This window comes from Entelurus aequoreus, linkage group LG05 (assembly GCF_033978785.1).
Source record: "Entelurus aequoreus isolate RoL-2023_Sb linkage group LG05, RoL_Eaeq_v1.1, whole genome shotgun sequence".
Classification (NCBI taxonomy): domain Eukaryota; kingdom Metazoa; phylum Chordata; class Actinopteri; order Syngnathiformes; family Syngnathidae; genus Entelurus; species Entelurus aequoreus.
This window is the reverse complement of record NC_084735.1, coordinates 18,218,668-18,233,717: the sequence shown is the minus strand read 5'-3', so window position 1 is coordinate 18,233,717 and position 15,050 is coordinate 18,218,668. Positions and strand designations below refer to the sequence as shown.

The following is a 15,050-nucleotide window of genomic DNA, read 5'->3' as shown; positions in this document are numbered from 1 at the left end:
TAAATACAGTAAATAAAATAAAAAATACAAATAAAAAAAATAAAATAAAATAAAGTCAAAAAATGTTTTACTATATATATATATATATATATATATATATATATATATATATATATATATATATATATATATATATATATATATATATATATGCATATATACATATATACATATATATATATATATATATATATATATATATATATATATATATATATATATATACATATATATGTATATATATGTATTATATACAAGTATAACCCATTTATCATTTATCATATATACATATATACATGTATATATATGTATATGTATATATATATATATATATATATGTATGTATATATATATATATATATATATATATATATATATGTATATGTATAAATATATATGTATGTATGTATGTATGTATTATATATATACATATATGTATATATATGTATGTATATATATATTATGTATATATACATATATATATATGTATCTGTATATATATGTATATATATGTATGTATATATATATATGTATGTATATATATATGTATATATGTATATATATATATATGTATGTATATATATATACATATATGTATACATATATACATACGTATATATACATATACATATATGTATACATATATGTATATATACTGTATATGTAATGTAGGTGTGTATGTATATATATGTGTGTATATGTGTCTATATATATTTATATATGTTTAAATACATACATACATAAGTATATATATATTTATATACATCTATATATACACTTTGCTGAATTCTTCACATCAAACGATGTACTGTAAATGTCCTTTTACATTTCCTGATGCACTTTCAAGATCCTTTGCTGCCCTCTTGTGGCTATGTTGTGCATTGATTCGACAGCTTCTATCAATGAAGTGTTTATTTAATTTAATTCATTTAATTGGACATTTCTTTTAAATTAATATTAATTTAATTAGGAACATTTGTAGTAGTAGTAATATTTTTGTGTTGTCAGTTAAACGATTTGTTTTATATATAAAATAAATTATCAGCAAACTATAAATATAATAGAATATGATTTTATTGATATTGTACACATATAATAACTTTATATAGATATATTATAAAATATGATTTTTTATAGTTTACACAGATTATAATAAACACAAATATACATTAAAAAAATAATACTAATTAAGTTATTGTTTTTATCATTAAATATGAATTATTTTTGTTGTAATAAATAAAGGAAGTGTAATATTTGGTAGAAGACGGGAGTTTTATTGATTGTGATGAAGTGGTCACATCAGCCTCTTCCTTCCTTCCCTCTAACGCCTCGTCCTCCTGCACTCGCACGTCCTGTAGGCGCACACGTAGAAAACACCTGGCGAGGCGACAAGCAAAGCAGCGTCAGCGCGGGCCGTCAGCGCCGCCGTGCGCGCTCACCTGCGAAGAAGGTCATGAGGGCGGCCACCCAGGCCAGGATGTAGGACCAGGAGAAACGCCACTCGCCAACACGTCTGCCCAGGAAGTGCACCGCCGCCGCCGTGTAGAGGGACAGCGCCAGCAGCAGCAGTAACGCTTGGAAGGACCAAGTAAGCACGCTTTTATTTTAGAGGAGTCACCGTACAGCTTCCTATGTTAGCATGCTAACCTTTTTCGCTAGTTTTTGTAGCTAATGTTTTACTTTTAAACTTAAAAATCATGGTTTCAGATACTTGGTGCTGTCGAGCAAGTATGCTAACAGTTAACGTGCGTTGCGAGAACATTAGCATGCTAATATTTTTTGCTAGCTTTTTTTGTATTAGCATGCTAAAATTTTATGACAGCTTTTTTTTCTAATTTTGTATGTTTAAACATAAAAATCATGGTTTGTGATACTTGGCGCTGTCAAGCAAGTATGCTATCAGTTAACATGCGTTGTGGGAACATTAGCATACTAAAATTTTTGCTAGCTTTTCTTATATTAGCATGCTAAAATTTTATGACAGATTTTTTTCTTTTGTGTATGTTTAATTTTAAAAATCATGGTTTGTGATACTTGGTGCTGTCGAGCAAGTATGCTAACAGTGAACATGCGTTGTGAGAACATTAGCATGCTAAAAATTTTTGCTAGCTTTTTTTGTATTAGCATGCTAAAATTTTATGACAGCTTTTTTAGCAGCTTTTGCATGTTTAAACTTAAAAATCATGGTTTGTGATACTTGGTGCTGTCGAGCAAGTATGCTAACAGTTAACATGTGTTGTGAGAACATTAGCATGCTAACATTTTTTTGCTAGGTTTTCTAATATTAACATGCTAACATTTTATGCTAGCTTTTTTTGCTAATTTTTAATGTTTTAACTTAAAAATCATGGTTTGTGATATTTGGCGCGGTCGAGCAAGTATGCTAACAGTTAACATGTGTTGTGAGAACATTAGCATGCTAAAATATTTGCTATCTTTTCTTCTATTAGCATGCTAAAATTTTATGACAGCTTTTTTAGCAGCTTTTGCATGTTTAAACTTAAAAATCATGGTTTGTGATACTTGGTGCTGTCGAGCAAGTATGCTAACAGTTAACATGTGTTGTGAGAACATTAGCATGCTAACATTTTTTTGCTAGGTTTTCTAATATTAACATGCTAACATTTTATGCTAGCTTTTTTTGCTAATTTTGCATGTTTTAACTTAAAAATCATGGTTTGTGATATTTGGCGCTGTCGAGCAAGTATGCTAACAGTGAACATGCGTTGTGACAACATTAGCATGCTAAAAATTTTTGCTAGCTTTTTTTGTATTAGCATGCTAAAATTTTATGACAGCTTTTTTAGCAGCTTTTGCATGTTTAAACTTAAAAATCATGGTTTGTGATACTTGGTGCTGTCGAGCAAGTATGCTAACAGTTAACATGTGTTGTGAGAACATTAGCATGCTAACATTTTTTTGCTAGGTTTTCTAATATTAACATGCTAACATTTTATGCTAGCTTTTTTTGCTAATTTTGCATGTTTTAACTTTAAAATCATGGTTTGTGATATTTGGCGCTGTCGAGCAAGTATGCTAACAGTGAACATGCGTTGTGAGAACATTAGCATGCTAAAAAATTTTGCTAGCTTTTTTTGTATTAGCATGCTAAAATTTTATGACAGCTTTTTTAGCAGCTTTTGCATGTTTAAACTTAAAAATCATGGTTTGTGATACTTGGTGCTGTCGAGCAAGTATGCTAACAGTTAACATGTGTTGTGAGAACATTAGCATGCTAACAATCTTTTTGCTAGGTTTTCTAATATTAACATGCTAACATTTTATGCTAGCTTTTTTTGCTAATTTTTCATGTTTTAACTTAAAAATCATGGTTTGTGATATTTGGCGCGGTCGAGCAAGTATGCTAACAGTTAACATGTGTTGTGAGAACATTAGCATGCTAAAATTTTTGCTATCTTTTCTTCTATTAGCATGCTAAAATTTTATGACAGCTTTTTTAGCAGCTTTTGCATGTTTAAACTTAAAAATCATGGTTTGTGATACTTGGTGCTGTCGAGCAAGTATGCTAACAGTTAACATGTGTTGTGAGAACATTAGCATGCTAACAATTTTTTTGCTAGTTTTTCTAATATTACCATGCTAACATTTTATGCTGGCTTTTTTTGCTAATTTTGCATGTTTAAACTTAAAAATCATGGTTTGTTATACTTGGTGCTGTCGAGCAAGTATGCTAACAGTTAACATGCGTTGTGGGAACAGTAGCATGCTAAAAATTTTAGAGAGCTTTTCTTATATTAGTATGCTAAAATTTTATGGCAGCTTTTTTAGCTAATTTTGCATGTTTAAACTTAAAAATCATGGTTTGTGATACTTGGTGCTGTCGAGCAAGTATGCTAACAGTTAATATGCGTCGTGGGAACATTAGCATGCTAAAATTTTTAGAGAGCTTTTCTTATATTAGCATGCTAAAATTTTATGACAGCTTTTTTAGCTAATTTTGCATGTTTAAACTTAAAAATCATGGTCTGTGATACTTGGTGCTGTCGACCAAGTATGCTAACAGTTAACATGCATTACGAGAACATTAGCATGCTAACAATTTTTTGCTAGCTTTTTTTTTTAATATTAGAATGCTAGCGTTTTATGTGCCAATTTTGTATGTTTAAACTTAAAGATCATGGTTTGTGATACTTGGTGCTGTCGAGCAAGTATGCTAACAGTTAACATGCGTTGCGAGAATGCACGTTAAAATTATGCTAAAAATTATGCAAAAAAAAAAATCCTACCTTTTTTTTAATATTAGCATGCTAATATTTAATGCTAGCTTTTTATGCCAATTTTGTATGTTTAAACTTAAAGATCATGGTTTGTGATACTTGGTGCTAACAGTTAACGTGCATTGCGAGAACATTAGCATGCTAACAATTTTTGCTAGCTTTTTTTTATATTAGCATGCTAACGTTTTATGCTGGCTTTTTATGCCAATTTTGTATGTTTAAACTTAAAGATCATGGTTTATGGTACTTGGTGCTAACAGTTAACGTGCATTGCGAGAACATTAGCATGCTAACAACTTTTTTGCAAGCTTTTTTTAATATTAGCATGCTAACGTTATATGCTAGCTTTTTATGCCAATTTTGCATGTTTGAACTTAAAGATCATGGTCTGTGATACTTGGTGCTGTCGAGCAAGTATGCTAACAGTTAACGTGCATTGCGAGAACATTAGCATGTTATCAATTTTTTGCTAGCTTTTTTTTAATATTAGCATGCTAACGTTTTATGCTAGCTTTTTATGCCAATTTTGTATGTTTAAACTTAAAGATCCTGGTTTGTGATACTTGGTGCTGTCGAGCAAGTATGCTAACAGTTAACGTGCGTTGCGAGAACATTAGCATGCTAACAATTTTTTGCTAGCTTTTTTTTTTATATTAGCATGCTAACGTTTTATGGTAGCTTTTCTTATATACTCGTGCAGCCATGAGACCGCGATGCTTCTTACTTTCGCTGTCAGACATTTACGCGACAATGTTTGCGTGTGGCGAGTAAGCTGCACACTGACTACTCTAAAGTGTAAAGGAGAGACTCACTGGAGATGAAAAAGAGGATTCCTGCAGCGAAGGAGCGGTTGAACCTCCCGAAGGAGGAGAAGTGAGAGAAGGAGGTGAGGCCGGCGATGGCGCCCGCAAGGCAGGCGGCGGCCGCCAGGATCATGAAGGCCTTGGTGGCGGTCCAGTAGGCTGCAAGACGGCGACATCCTTGTCAGACCACATGACCCGCCCACACGCCTGCGGGCACCTCACCTGTGTTGTCGCCCTGCAGGTGGCACTTGCTGGACACGCAGTAGCGCCACAGGCCCTGGTGGGCGGGGCTCCCCGAGGCGCGGTACTGCATCCAGTGGTCGGTGGCGGTGGCGACCACCAGCAGGATGTTGGCCACCACGGCGCAGAAGAGGCCGCCTCCCATCAAACTGTACATTTGCACCTGCACGCCATATTGGTCAGTTAACTTAGCGTTCATGTCGCTGAAAGACCGGCGGATAAAAAACGTACACACTGGCAGGCCACTTGATTAGGTACACCTGCACAATCCAAAACAAAAGTGTAATAATACAAATGTCAACACAAAATAAAATAATAATGTCAATGAATTAAACAATAACATTCGGGTATTACATTTTTTTAAACTAGGAAATAGGATTTATTTTTCATATTTTTACACATATTACAAATATAAATATAGAACGTTTTATTTAGTATTTTTACACAGATTATAATGAAAACAAATTACTTTAAAAAGATAAAAAATAGCAATTATTATAATATTTTTCTTAGAGATTTTAATTTTAATTTTTACCCATATTATAATAACAGAAATACAAATACAGAAAATAATTGTGATTATTGGGCTTTAATGGAAATTATTTGTATTTATTTTTATTTTTACACATATTATAATACAAATAAAAATACAGTTAAAAAGATAAAAATAGCAATTATTATATTATTTTTCTTCCTTTTTTTTTTTTTAACATATAATACCACACATATAAATATAGAAAATAATTCTCATTATTGGGCTTTAATAGCAATGATTTTTATTTATTTGTATTTTTACACAGATTATAATTAAAATAAAAAATACAGTTAAAAAGATAAAAATAGCAATTTTTATATTATTTTTTTAATTAAAAAAAAATTACAGGTTAATAATAACACAAATATAAATATAGAAAACAATTCTGATTATTGGGCTTTAATAGCAATGATTTTTATTTATTTAAGTTTTTTATTTTTTATTTTACCCATATTATAATACCACAAATACAAATATAGAAAATAATTCTGATTATTGGGGTTCAATCATTATTTTTTTATTTTTGCACATATTATAATGAAAAAATAATTACATTAGTTAAAAAGATAAAAATAGCAATTGTTTTACTCTTTTTTTTTATTTAAAAAAAAATTACAGATTATAATAACACAAATATAAATATAGAAAACAATTCTGATTATTGGGCTTTAATAGCAATGATTTTTATTTATTTGTTTAAGTTTTTTATTTTTTATTTTACCCATATTACAATACCACAAAAACAAATATAGAAAATAATTCTGGTTATTGGGGTTTAATCTTTTTTTTTTTGTTGCACATATTATAATGAAAAAATATTACATTAGTTAAAAAGATAAAAATATAAATTATTATATTCTTTTTCTTAGAAAATACAAGTTATTCCGATTATTGGGGTTTAATAATTATTATATTTTAATATATATATATATATATATATATATATATATATATATATATATATATATATATATATATATATATATATATATATATATATATATATATATATATATATATATACACATACATACACACATATCATATTATTATGATTATTGGGCTTTAATAGCAATGTATTTGTATTTTGTACTGCAGCCCTTTGAGACACTTGTGATTTAGGGCTATATAAATAAACATTGATTGATTGATTGATATTTTTACACAGATTATAATGAAAAAAATGACATTAGTTAAAAAGATGAAAATAGCAATTAATATATTATTTTTCTTAGAAATTATTTGTTTTATTTTTACCCATATTATAATAACACAAATACAAATACAGAAAATAATTCTGATTATTGGGCTTTGATAGCAATGATTTTTGTTTATTTGTATTTTTACAAATATAATAAAAATAAAAAATACAATTAAAAAGATAAAAATAGCAGTTATTATTATATTTTTTATTTTTTTACAGATTATAATAACCCAAATATAAATATAGAAAATCATTTTGATTATTGGGCTTTAATAGCAATTATTTTTATTTTTATTTTTTTTTACACATATTATAATTAAAATAAAATGACATTGATTAAAAATATAAAAATAGCAATTATTATATTATTTTTCTTAGAAAATACAATTATTTTTTATATTTTACGCATATTATAATAACACAAATATAAATATAGAAAATAATTCTGACTATTTGGCTTTGACAGCAATGATTTTATTCTTTGCACAGATTATAATACAAATAAAATTACATTAGTTAAAAGATAAAAATAGCAATTATTATATTATTTTTCTTAAAAATACCATTACTTTTTTATTTGTATCCATATTATAATAACACATATATAAACATAAAAAATTATTCTGATTATTGGGATTTAATAGCAATATTTTTGTTTGTTTGTATTTTTACACAGACTATAATTTAAAAAATGACATTGGTTAAAAAGATAAAAATAGCAATTATTATATTATTTTTCTTACAAAATATATTTTATTTTTTTTACTCATAATAACACAAATATAAATATACAAAATAATTCTGATTATTGGGCTTTAATAGCAATGATTTTTTTTTATTTATTTATATTTTTACACAGATTATAATGAGAAAAAAATTACAGTTAAAAAGATAAAAAATAGCAATTAATTAGTTTTCTTTTTAACTGTACCCATATTATAATACCACAAATACAAATATAGAAATTCATTCTGATTATTGGGGTTTAATAATTATTTTTTTTTATATCTGCACGGATTATAATGAAAAATTAATTGCATTAGTTAAAAAGATAAACATAGCAATTATTATATTCTTTTTCTTAGAAAATATATATATTTTTTATATATTTTTACTCATATTATAAAAACATAAATATAAAAATATAGAAAATCATTCTGATTATTGGGGTTATTTATGCGCAATTATGGGTTTTTTGAAATTATAAAATAGGATTTTTTTTTATTTAACACACATATTGTTAATACAAATCAATAAAAAATAACAATGAATAAAATAATTTGATACATGTTCAGCTTCAAAAGCAAATTTTGCATTATAAAATTTATTATTACACTAATTATAATAACACAAATAACACTTTAAAAATAATTACTAAAAATTACTAAATAGCAAATATTACTTTTATTTTTATACTGTACATTATAATGAAAAAATCCATAAAAAATTAGAAATAATCAACAAAATAAATGATTGTTCTGCTTTAATCATTGTTGTATTTTTTAATAATAATAATCTGCTTTAATAATCGTTGTATTTTTTATGATAGTTGTTTTTGTTTTAAACTAATTATGATAATGATAAAAAACAATTAAACAAAACATGAGTTAATTATATAATAAGTGTTTATGCTTACCATTATAAAATGCTATTTAACATGACTTATATTCAAAAAGGGGCAACAAACTAAAGCCATAATTAATAAACACATTCCATCAGTATCTTTGTTAACGGTTCTAGCTTGTGCAGGTGTCCCCAATCAAGTGTCTCCTGAGCTTCCATCAAAGTCCTGGTAAATCACTCCATTTCAAAAAAGTATTTGATACTCATCGCAATATTGTTTGCATCATTCTCAGGCCACAAGGCGGAACAAAAGATGGAACAAAAGATGTAAAAGAGACAAAAGTTTCCACCTCACCTTGTTTCTGTCCGCTCCCACAGGACACACAACGTGTGAAGTGCCACCACCCAAATGTGTCGCTTGTGTTTTTTTTTAAATGTTTCTGTTGATGGCAGCACAATCCTTAGCCAGTGGAAGCACCCGAAGGACGCGTGCAGGGTCACCAATGGGTGTTGTTGGCCGAGGGCCACACAGAGGGAGCGCTTGTTTGTTTGTCTGCGGAAGTGCCCGGGTGTTGCTGTCAATGCAGCGTGCTGAGACACACACTTTTACATCAGCCTTGTGTGTGTGTGTTGATGCAAGTGATGCTCCAACCGCCAATCATCCGTTACTACCCTTGTGTCCTCATTAGGGAGAGCTGGAGTCTATCCCAGCTGACTTTAGAGTGAGAGGGGAAGTCAATCACATGACACGTGGTGAATATACCCCATTTTGTTTCTCTCTCTCAATGCAAAGTACCCCCACACTCGTACTTATCACTACATGACAGGCCTATTATTAGCAGGAAGTTAGCATGGCTACCAGGAAGTTAGCATGGCTCCCAGGAAACACACATTCAGTATGAGATGAGATCAGGTAAGAACTGGATTGAAACTGCTGTGGAACTAGTTCCAATGCAATATGCCATGGAAATACAATGTTAACACTTTTGTGCAAATAAGTACTTGTTTTTTCAAATGTGTTTATTCTGTAAAGGAATGGCTTAACTGTTTAAAATGACTGGTAAATAGTGCTATTATGAGGTGGCAACTTGTCCAGGGTGTACGCCGCCTTCCGCCTGAACGCAGCTGAGATAGGCTCCAGCGACCCCCCGCGACCCCGAAAGGGACAAGCGGTAGAATATGGATGGATGGCTGTATAAATAAATAAATAAAATAGGTGTCCAGGGTGTACGCCGCCTTCCGCCCGATCGTAGCTGAGATAGGCTCCAGCGCCCCCCGCGACCCCAAAGGGAATAAGCGGTAGAAAATGGATGGATGGAGGTGGCCGAAATGAGTTCCCTCCGCCGGGTGGCGGGGCTCTCCCTTAGAGATAGGGTGAGTAGGTCTGTCATCCGGGAGGAGCTCAAAGTGGACGAAGTGGCTGGGGAGAGGGAAGTCTGGGCTTCCTTGCTTAGGCTGCTGCCCCCGCGACCCGACCTCGGCTAAGCGGAAGAAGATGGATGGATGGATGGATAAATAAAATTTAAAAAATGTAAAAAGACAGTGAGTGGAATCAGGGTGTTTATGGTTTCCCCATTGGTGTGTGTCATATTGCCCACCCACTCCACCAGCAGGCTCCTTCAGCTTCATTCCCACATTGTTGGATTCAAGAACTCCTTCATTCCGCACTCCATCCAGCTGTATAATCACTCGCCATACAGCAATAGATGATCTATGTCTATTACCTGACATGTTAGCTACTTCTCTTTGTTTATTATGTTTATTTTCTGCTGGATCTACTCTCTACATGATGCTGCAGCTGTTACATATAATGTAATATTGTACGTGCTCATTGTTATATATTGTATATATGATATAAACATAATATAAAATATCAGTATATATCATATACTGTACATATATTATGTAAATATTACATATATGTCATATTTTATATTGCTACTACGGTACATTTTTAGTCTTATTTTATACCTGCATTGTCCTTTCCATCCTTTGTAACTGAGCTACTGTGTGGAACAATTTCTCTTGTGGATCATTAAAGTTTGTCTAAGTCTAATATTACATCAAAGAAAAGAGCTATAAGGATTATTTATAAAGCAGATTATCTAGAACACACTAATAGGGATGATGTTTGATAAGAAATTATCGAGTTCGAGCCCATTATCGAATCCTCTTATCGAACCGATTCCTTATCGAATTCAGATAGGTTGTTGTATATGGAAAAAAACACAATATTTGGTTTGACAAAATATCACTTTTATTTTATAATATTAAAATAAAATAAATATTTACTGTTACCCCCCTAAAAAAATAAAATAAATAAATATTGACTGTTGTTACCTAAAGCAGTGGTCCCCAACCACAAATATTTTTTTTTTTTTTTTTTTTTTTTAATTTCTTGTGCGGCCGCGGCCCCGGTACCAATCGGTCCACGGCGGCCGCACAAGAAATAAAAAATAAAAATAAAAAAATGTAATTAAATCAACATAAAAAACACAATATATACATTATATATCAATATAAATCAATAAAAAAAATTTTTTTTTTTTTTTACTACCCCCCCCCCCCCCCCCCCCGTCCGTGGGACAAATTTTCAAGCATTGACCAGTCCGCAAGTACAAAAAGGTTGGGGACCACTGACCTAAAGTATATTAAGTGGTATTTTTCAGAAAAACAAATATATACAGTAACACAAAAACAACCTGTCTCTGTGATCACTAAATGTGTATAAATAATAATATAGTGTTAAATAAAATCAGTCCCTTGGGCACAAAACTGAAAATAATACAGCTCTCCAAAAAGTGCACTTCTGCTGCTATTGGAACATACTAACTACACACACAGGCAGACAGCTAACAAACAATCCAAGACGTCTAATAAAGTTCCAAAGCAGATTAATCGATGTAGGCTCTTTATTGTTGTTGATCTTGCTTTGTCTTTTCCTATCTTTACTTTTGTCTTGCACTGGACTGTTATTTATTTATTTATTTTTAAACTGAAATACACACAATGACAAATGTATAAGCTATGTGTTTCAATTAACATATGTAATACACAATATGTAAATACTAGCTTCACACAAATATACAGTACTATCATCAAACAAATAATTGAAAGTATTTGGATGGTGTAAATATATGACTGGCAGCCATTTTAAGTCCTCAAAACATCCATTGAAACAGTGCACAAAAATCGTTTTTCACTAAACATCTTAGTATCAAATTTAACCACTTTCCACCTTAATATTGAGTTACATAAACAAGTTAAACAGTTTACTTACAGACTTATCTTTACCAAGGCTTGTAAGAGCTAACACAACTTGTCTACTTCTCAACTGTCTCATGAACTGAACAGACGTCGCCAACCCGGAAGTGCCCAAACTAATGACGCGTAGTATTTTCATATCGCCACAAGGTGTCAGTAAGAGTCTACAATCAAATGGACAGAACATTGCCGTCCCACAGGGCATTTCCTGTGGGAAGGGATTCGTTCCCATGGATTCTAATAAAGATCCAACTCTTTTTCTTTACTATAGTGGCCTCGATAACGGGAACCGGTTCTCAAAAAGGGATTCGAGTCCATGGAATCGGTTCTTTTCTTATCGAACAACCGGGAGAACCGGTTTGGAACATCATCCCTACACACTAACATATCATGTATTAATTCTGGTTTATTGAAACTACAGGAGCTAGTAAAGATACAGACATGATGTGTTATGTTTAAGGCTAAAAGTAAAACATTACCAGCAAATCTACAAAAAAAATGTTTGTCATCACTTCTGAGAATGAAGAGCATGGAAGAAAAGGTCATTTCCAACATCAGTATTCAAGGACAACTTTAAAACAAATGTGTATATCAGTGGTGGAGGTTAAACTATGGAATTCTCTTTACAATGAGATAAAAGATTGTAGAAATGTATTCCAATGGAAAAATATATATAAAGACAGAACGATAAGATCATGTGGACAGCCGTAAGTGTCTACATGTTGCTTTATATTTATTATTTTACTCATTTTTTGCCTGGTTTTGTATTTGTTTTGTATCATCCCGTGAGGTGTACAATATTTTTTTTGTTCGGTTTGTACTTCATGAAGTTTTGCACTTTTTTGGTGTGTTTTTGTCAGGTTCAAACACCGACGACATCTATTAAACAGACAAGAAGCAAAGAATCATGCAGAGACAGAGTTCCATTTGGCTCAAATGAGAGAGACTCTAGTTACAGATCCAAACTACGCTCTAAAGTCCAGCCCATGTGCTTCCACTATTTATTTGGGAGGTCCCCGGTTACATCACTGAAGCTGCCGCTGAATTGATTGATTGATTGATTGAAATTTTTATTAGTAGATTGCACAGTTCAGTACATATTCCGTACAATTGACCACTAAATTGGTAACACCCGAATAAGTTTTTCAACTTGTTTAAGTCGGGGTCCACGTAATCAATTCATGGTAGGAAGAGAGTAATCTCAGCAGCTCCAGTTAGACACAATATATGACTGTTAATGAAATGCAAATGTGTTGACACTAGTGATATCGCCCTGTCTCTGCTCTGTCTGCGTCACGGCACTCGATGTTCCCTTGGCAGTCAGCAGGCCGATTCAGGGTCTGAAAACACTGATACGAGACGACTGGCTTTGCGCAGATAGAAAAAGTACAACTTCCGCACAATTGATAATAACTTTAGCAACGGCCCTTAAGCATAAGAGTTGTGTGATAATATATGCATAATTATTCCAACAGTTTTTTTTGTTTGTTTTCATTATATTTGGATGTATTTGTTTAGTTTGTATGCTTGTGAATCTGGGCTATCCATTAACTACAAACTCCGTTTCCATATGACTTGGGAAATTGTGTTAGATGTAAATATAAACGGAATACAATGATTTTCAAATCCTTTTCAAGCCATATTCAATGAATGCACTACAAAGACAACATATTTGATGTTCAAACTCATGAACTTTATTTATTTTTTGCAAATAATAATTAACTTAGAATTTCATGGCTGCAACACGTGCCAAAGTAGTTGGGAAAGGGCATGTTCACCACTGTGTTACATGGCCTTTCCTTTTAACAACACTCAGTAAACGTTTGGGAACTGAGGAGACACATTTTTGAGGCTTCTCAGGTGGAATTCTTTCCCATTCTTGCTTGATGTACAGCTTAAGTTGTTCAACAGTCTCCGTTGTGGTATTTTAGGCTTCATAATGCGCCACACATTTTCAATGGGAGACAGGTCTGGACTACAGGCAGGCCAGTCTAGTACCCGCACTCTTTTACTATGAAGCCACGTTGATGTAACACGTGGCTTGGCATTGTCTTGCTGAAATAAGCAGGGGCGTCCATGGTAACGTTGCTTGGATGGCAACATATGTTGCTCCAAAACCTGTATGTACCTTTCAGCATTAATGGCGCCTTCACAGATGTGTAAGTTACCCATGTCTTGGGCACTAATACACCCCCATACCATCACACATGCTGGCTTTTACACTTTGCGCCTAGAACAATCCGGATGGTTCTTTTCCTATACGGTCTGGAGGACACGACGTCCACAGTCCCAGTGTCAAACCTCCCTCCCCCATTTACACTCATTCACACAAAAGGGTTGTTTCTTTCTGTTATTAATATTCTGGTTCCTACATTATGTATCAATATATATCAATACAGTCTGCAAGGGATACAGTCCGTAAGCACACATGATTGTGCGTGCTGCTGCTCCACTAATAGTACTAACCTTTAACAGTTCATTTGACTTATTTTCATGAATTACTAGTTTCTATGTAACTGTTTTTATATTGTTTTACTTTCTTTTTTATTCAAGAAAATGTTTTTAATTTGTTTTTTTATTTTTTTTACAAATGTTTAATGATAATGTCAATGAGGGATTTTTAATCACTGCTATGTTGAAATTGTAACTAATATTGATACTGTTGTTGATAATATTCATTTTTGTTTCACTACCTTTGGTTTGTTCTGTGTCGTGTTTGTGTCTCCTCTCAATTGCTCTGTTGTTTGCAGTTCTGAGTGTTACCGGGTCGGGTTTGGTTGTGGAATTGGATTGCATTGTTATGGTATTGCTGTGTATTGTTTTGTTGGATTGATTAATTAAAAAAAATAATAATACTTTTTTTTTTTTTTTTAAATAAATACATTAAAAAAAATCGATTTTTAAAAAAATGAGAATCGATTCTGAATCGCACAACATGAGAATTTCGATTTGAATTCGAATCGATTTTTTCCCCACACCCTTGGTATTTTGTGTTTTTTATGTTGATTTAATAAATATAAATAAAAAATAAAATAAAAACCGATACCGATAATATAAAAAAAACGATACCGATAATTTCCGATATTACATTTTAAAGCATTTATCGGACATCTCAATTAAGAACCACTGAACTAAACCCAAAAAGCAAAACCGTTTCCCAACGTCGCGTTTTACTTTGGAAATCCCCCGCTTCCGCCCGGCAC

At 31.7% G+C, this 15,050-nt stretch overlaps 1 protein-coding gene across 1 annotated transcript; it reads right to left on the bottom strand.

Moving 5' to 3' along the window:
• Positions 1 to 1,237: 1,237 nt before the first annotated feature.
• LOC133649636 (lens fiber membrane intrinsic protein-like) lies at positions 1,238 to 9,095 on the bottom strand. Its single transcript, XM_062046262.1, has 5 exons — positions 8,939 to 9,095; positions 5,264 to 5,444; positions 5,051 to 5,200; positions 1,440 to 1,574; positions 1,238 to 1,377 (listed from the first exon to the last, which is right to left on the bottom strand). Exons 2-5 carry the CDS (start codon positions 5,436 to 5,438, stop codon positions 1,322 to 1,324), a joined length of 516 nt encoding a protein of 171 aa, XP_061902246.1. The 5' UTR covers positions 5,439 to 5,444; positions 8,939 to 9,095; the 3' UTR covers positions 1,238 to 1,321.
• Between the last annotated feature and the right edge of the window lie 5,955 nt (positions 9,096 to 15,050).

Coding starts and splice junctions, on each gene's coding strand:
- LOC133649636 (XM_062046262.1), bottom strand. CDS start 5,438: ATGTACAGTTTGATGGGAGGCGGCCTCTTCTGCGCCGTGGTGGCCAAC. Junction 1,575..5,050: donor AATCCTCTTTTTCATCTCCA/GTGAGTCTCTCC, acceptor GGTCCTTCCAAG/CGTTACTGCTGCTGCTGGCG. Junction 1,378..1,439: donor CCTCATGACCTTCTTCGCAG/GTGAGCGCGCAC, acceptor TCGCCTCGCCAG/GTGTTTTCTACGTGTGCGCC.